Source organism: Priapulus caudatus, unplaced genomic scaffold, assembly GCF_000485595.1.
Source record: "Priapulus caudatus unplaced genomic scaffold, Priapulus_caudatus-5.0.1 Scaffold1112, whole genome shotgun sequence".
Lineage (NCBI taxonomy): Eukaryota > Metazoa > Priapulida > Priapulimorpha > Priapulimorphida > Priapulidae > Priapulus > Priapulus caudatus.
Genome location: NW_014578173.1, coordinates 26,636 through 32,274, shown reverse-complemented (window position 1 = coordinate 32,274; position 5,639 = coordinate 26,636). Strand labels below are relative to the sequence as shown.

The 5,639-nt window shown below is 49.1% G+C and overlaps 1 protein-coding gene across 1 annotated transcript in view; it reads left to right on the top strand.

Annotated features, from left to right (window-relative positions):
* The window catches only part of LOC106815430 (probable G-protein coupled receptor 45), a 5,450-nt gene extending 1,280 nt beyond the window's left edge, over positions 1-4,170 (top strand). The window contains exons 2-3 of the mRNA XM_014819889.1: positions 2,308-2,560; positions 2,696-4,170. Of these exons, the coding sequence (XP_014675375.1) occupies positions 2,428-2,560; positions 2,696-4,170 (1,608 nt within the window). The 5' untranslated portion in view covers positions 2,308-2,427. The remainder of the gene's footprint in view (positions 1-2,307; positions 2,561-2,695) is intronic.
* The last annotated feature ends 1,469 nt before the right edge of the window (positions 4,171-5,639 follow it).

Sequence of the window (5,639 nt, the reverse complement as noted above, 5' to 3'; positions counted from 1 at the left end):
CGTCGAAATTATAAATGAATAAGTCAACCTGGACACTTCAGATTCTACGTCAGCTAGGTCATAGCCTAGGTACGATACGGCTCTGTTTTGTTAACGATAACCTATCCATGCGTAAACACTAGAGGAAATTAAGCGTGCCCCTATTTTTACTCAACGCCAGTGTAATCATATATAGTTAATACCTGATATCATATCGGATAGGATGTTAGATATCCTTGAATATCTAAGATATTTAACTATAAGATTAAAGATGTGATGGCAAGTGTTACCGGCCTAACCCGACCAGGCTGTGTGAGTAACGTCAATATACACATAACAATAGGGTATTCTAACCCTAGCAATACCGTTTCTTGGAGCTAGTGTTACCCTAGATACAATAAACCCTACGCTTGTTGGGTTACATTGTTGTGTCTAGTGTTACTCTTGTTAGGTGCCATCGACATCGGCAAGGCCCCCTTCTATACCAACAATGTTATGCAATGCAGTTTGGCAGCGCTTTGATGTGTAGTAACACTCATGTGCCCCTGATCATATGCTGTTAGTAGAGCTGATATGGTCTATGTCTCCCTGGGTACTGCCGGAACGTACCCTGGTAACTATCTGATATGGTTAGGGTTAGGGAGTAGGCGTAGGCGTAGGTGACATATATGTACCTGAGGTAACTATCTGATATGGTTAGGGTTAGGGAGTAGGCGTAGGTGACTCCCTAGACTCGTTAGTGGAGTAGGCGAGATACGGTCGGGCATATTAGATAGTACCAGGGTACGTTCCAGCAGTACCCAGGGAGACATAGACCTTGGCAGCGTTAGTAGACTGAATGTTGCCCGCTCCCGTTATGGTCTAGTGAACGCACATACATAGTCTAAGATCCCATTGAAGTGTTTCATTGTTTGGAATTCAGTCACGATAAGTGACAGTGTCCCACCGACCCCAATGATATGCTGCTCTGCTACCTAGTGAACAAGTAGGACTAGCAAGGATTTCCTATCTTACACCCTCACTCTTGATTGCAAGTAAATGAAAAACCACATGTAAAAAACTCCATTTCAATTCCTTGACAAATTCTGCATTGTATAAAATAGACAATGCTAACCAATGGTAACTTGCTGTCTTCAAGAAGTTGTGTGAACAACAAGCATTTTGTCTGGTTCTCAAGGTGTGCCTGTGTCAGTCATTTCACAATGCTCCATGATTAGTGGAGCCAGTCAGATATGCTAGTGTGGAAGTGATGCTTTTAGACAGAATCGCGAAAAGGACTCGCGATGTCGAATTTGGGGGGTCAAGGGTCAAAGGTCAAGATGTGTCAATGGAGGTGGAATATTTCCCCCTTAACTTAAGGTATAAGAGGACATACAGAATTGCGGCATAAATCTCAACGGCTTGACCTACGCTCGTAATATTCGATGTATAGTGTGATGGGGAGGAAACCCATCACCAGTGCGAAATTGGAGGTCACAGCAGGCTTTCATTTTTAAGGGGCGCGATCGCGAATCGAATAGAATCGAAGCTTGTAGAATCGCATGATTGTCCGTCCGTCCATGCGTCTGTCAACAGTTGGGCACAAATCTTAACCGCTCAACGTACGGTCTTGATATTCGGGACGTCGGGGAGGGGGGGGGTCGCGAAAAGGTATAGGAGGAAATAGGGAATTGCGGCACAAATCTCAACGGCTTGACCTACGCTCTTAATATTCGATGTATAGTGTGATGGGGAGGAAACCCATTACCAGTGCGAAATTGGAGGTAACAAGAGCAGTGGGGGAAAGGTCAGATATCAGACATTTTCTGAGGACATGGTCTAACGGACCGAGTGCTAAACTTTTTTGTTTCAGCGCTGACCTACCGTTTTTATCACTTTATTGAAAGGACCATGAAATGTACTTTCCGCTGATGTGCGAACAGTAAGTGTCTGATAACCTTTTGACCTTCAAGAGGGTTAAACATGGATTTGTTGACTGTTAACAAAGGACTGAACTGCATTTGCTATTAGAGCCCCCTCCACCCGCCCCTCCCACCACCCTCCCACCACCACCACTACGCTCGCGCTCGACGCATATCCATGATAACATAATATAGCAAAGTCATTAAAGTTACACAGCTGTATCTTTATTACTGCACTACTGGTATAGCAAAGCCTATCATAAATTTTAGATTGTATTAGTAGTATCCTAGATATATGCTCTGAGCGCGCACGCTGTGACGGGAGGGCGCACTTGATTCGGTTGCTAGTGAGTTTATCAGAAGAATACCTGGCTGCAGTACACGTCAGTTGAGCGCTGTCGCTCTGCGGCACTTGTTGTGTTTACAGATGACTTCATTATCGGCATGTTGGAGGTAGAAACTCGGAAGTTCACTTGACCTGTGTGTTTTATCACACGTAAACGACAACTAGAGGTCATCTGGATGATCTGGCGATCCGCACTTCACCATGAATCGTCCAAATTCTCGGCCGAATCCGGTGGACGATACTGGCATTTGGCATATAGCCTCAAAGCTGCACCTCTACCCCCTAATCAATGAAACAATCACCGAGGCATTACCAACCGATGGACAAGAGCAAGGTACAGTAGTAAAGCTTTAGTAGGAGTAGAATTTGAAATCACGGCCGCACGATTGAAAGTAGCGTGCACCACCCGACACGACTGTCAACGACCGAGTTTCTTTCTTGTTTTGAGCTATGTTTTTTTCTGTCACAGACCTCGCAAGCGGGGCCGGTTCTTCCCCTGACGACCGAGCTGCCGGCGGCGGCGTGGGCATGCTGTTGTCGACGCTAGCGCGAGTCGTCTCTAACGAGGGGAACGCGGAGCGCCAATCCACCGATCCGGAATCCTTCAACCGCTCCGTAGCGAGAGGCGGCGGTGGCGGCGGCCTCGACACGCTGGTGCGGTTCACCCACGTCCTGTCCGCATCCACTCGCATCCTGCCCGGCGGTTTTTCCGGGACGGAAAACGACGATGACGCGACCACCGGCGAGCCGAGAGGCGTCGGCTCGTCACGACCCGGCGGCGGAAGTTTCCTCTACTTGCCGCTAGGTGGCGCGCTGAACACCGCGCTGGAGAACGCGTCGGCGGCGACAAACTTCTCAACCGCGCCGGAGTGGAACGTGACGGCGATGAATCTGACATACGGCGACGACGGCGGGGTCGACGCGGGCGCCGACCTTTCGCGCGCTTCTAAGGTCGTTCTAACGATCGTCGCCGCGCTGATGGTGATCTCCGGCACGCTCGGCAACACCGTCGTCGTGGCGATCGTGTGCCGGCGTCCCGCGATGCGCTCCGCCATCAACCTGCTGCTCGCCTCGATGGCGCTCTCTCACATCCTCCTCTCCGCCGTCTGCCTGCCGCTGGCGTCGGTCGCCGTGGCGACGGGCGCGTGGCGGCTCGGGGCGACAGCGTGCGCGGCGCACGCGGCGCTGCGCACGACGCTCGCCGCCGTTGCTGTGGCGATCCTCGTCGCGATCAGCATCGACCGCTACCTCATCATCGTGCGCCGCAAGGAGGTGCTGACGCCGCGCCGCGCGATGGCCATCATCGCGTGCGCGTGGCTCCTCGCCGCTCTGCTCGCAATCCTGCCCGCGATCGGCGCCGCGGGGGGCTCGGCAGGGGCCGGCGGGAGCTCGGAGTGCCTGCCCGCGGGCGGCGGCTGGCCGCCGGGCGTCGGCTTCTACCTGTACCTGTACGCGTCGCTGACGTTCCTGCTGCCGTTCGTCACGATGCTGTTCTGCTACGCGTGCATCGTGCGCACGGTGCGGCGCAGGTTCACGCGCGTGCACGCCGCGCCGGCACCCCGCGGAGTCGTCGTCGCCGCGTCGTCCGCGCGGCAGCAACGACCGCTCGACATGAGCTTCAAGCGGCGCGCGTTCACGACGATCCTCGTCCTCTTCCTGCTCTTCTCCGTCTGCTGGCTGCCGTACACCGTCTGCTGCCTCGCGCACGTCACTGCGGCGACAGCGCGCGTCGTCGCGGTGATGCTCAGCTACGGCAACGCGGCGGCGGCGCCGCTCGTCTACGCGTGCCGCATCCACAAGTTCCAGGAGACGTGCCGCGAGCTGCTGCCACGGCGGTGGCGGCGGCACCCCCGCGGTGCTCCGCCGCCGGCGGCTGAGGGACGGCGCGTCAACCCAGCGACGGCGTACGAGATCAATGGCGGCTGCAAGCAGTCGGCCGTGTGAGAGAGAGACGGACGCGGGGAGGCGAGCGTGCGGGGGCGGGAGGTGGGGTTTCTACGTCCGTGTGGTGCCGTGCGATCTGGTTCAGCTTTCTAGTTTAATTGGTTCGTTTGGTTTGTGATTTTATTTGGTTGGTTTAGTTGGATAGCTTAATGTTTCAGTTTAGCAAGTTGTATTAATCGGTTAGTTTAGTTGGGTTAGCTTAATTGGTTTAACTAGTCAGCACTTGTTAGTTTAGCTAGTAAGCTTGCCAGTTAGCTCAATTAATCTGCCTAGCTCAAGTAACACCCTCACTGTATATTGGTTAGAGATAATATTATATTCAAAAGGGTATGCCAAGATAAATTGCTGGTTTTTAGTGTGTTTTTAGCTAAAAATTGACTATTAACATTTTTTTAAATTGAGATGAAGGGGATTTAAACATAATTGCGATGTAGTTAGAATAGTCGATCTCTACTACATACTATAGTATGCAACATTAGTATCATATCAACTGGATATTATGGATATTATTAACAGTAATTTTGTTTCTATTGTTATATTATTTATATTTGTTTGGATAACTTTTGAAAAAAATGTTTAAGAACGCAGTCAATGATAATTATTACTGTTATTAGTTTTTGACCAATATATTTTGTAAAGACGTACAAATCTGTGTTTGGTAAAATTGTCACGTATGTAAGCCGTTTTCTGATGCCAAGGTATATTTTTTGAATGCTTTTGTACTGTGATTAGCTAGGTTTACAATTATTTATTACATATGGAGAATGAATTTCGACATGTATATTTAGACATTGTTGTCATGGTGGTAATGTATTATAGTGATCGTGAAATAGTTTTTAAATCGTACTTTACATTGTTTACTATTTGTCTCTTTTTGGTATTATCCGAATTGTGTTTCAAGTATTGCACTTACGTTGGCTGTAGTTTTCAAACGTGCTCATGCAATCAAATGCCACTCAATCATTGTTAATTCGTTGCCAATGCTTAGCCTGCACTGTGAAAATTAGATCTGCTCCATGCCTGATATATATAAAATCTTTATTTATACAGAAATCTTTTAATTGTTATGTAATTTATTTAATTAGTTTGCTTTCAATACACACGCATTGATGAATTACATTAGAAGCCGTGATTTCAGTGATAATTGTGGATTATGTTAAACAAGTGCCGCAGAGCGACAGCGCTCAACTGACGTGTACTGTAGCCAGGTATTCTTCTGATAAACTCACTGGCAACCGAATCAAGTGCGCCCTCCTGCCACCTCGTTCGCGCTCAGAGCATATATCTAGGATACTACTAATACAGATCTAAAATCTATGATAGGCTTTGCTATACCTACTGGTAGTACAGTAATAAAGATACAGCTGTGTAACTTTAATGACTTCGCTATATTAACATGTTATCATGGATATGCGTCGAGCGCGAGCGTAGTGGTGATTGTGGTGGTGGTGGGGGGGGGGACTCTAATA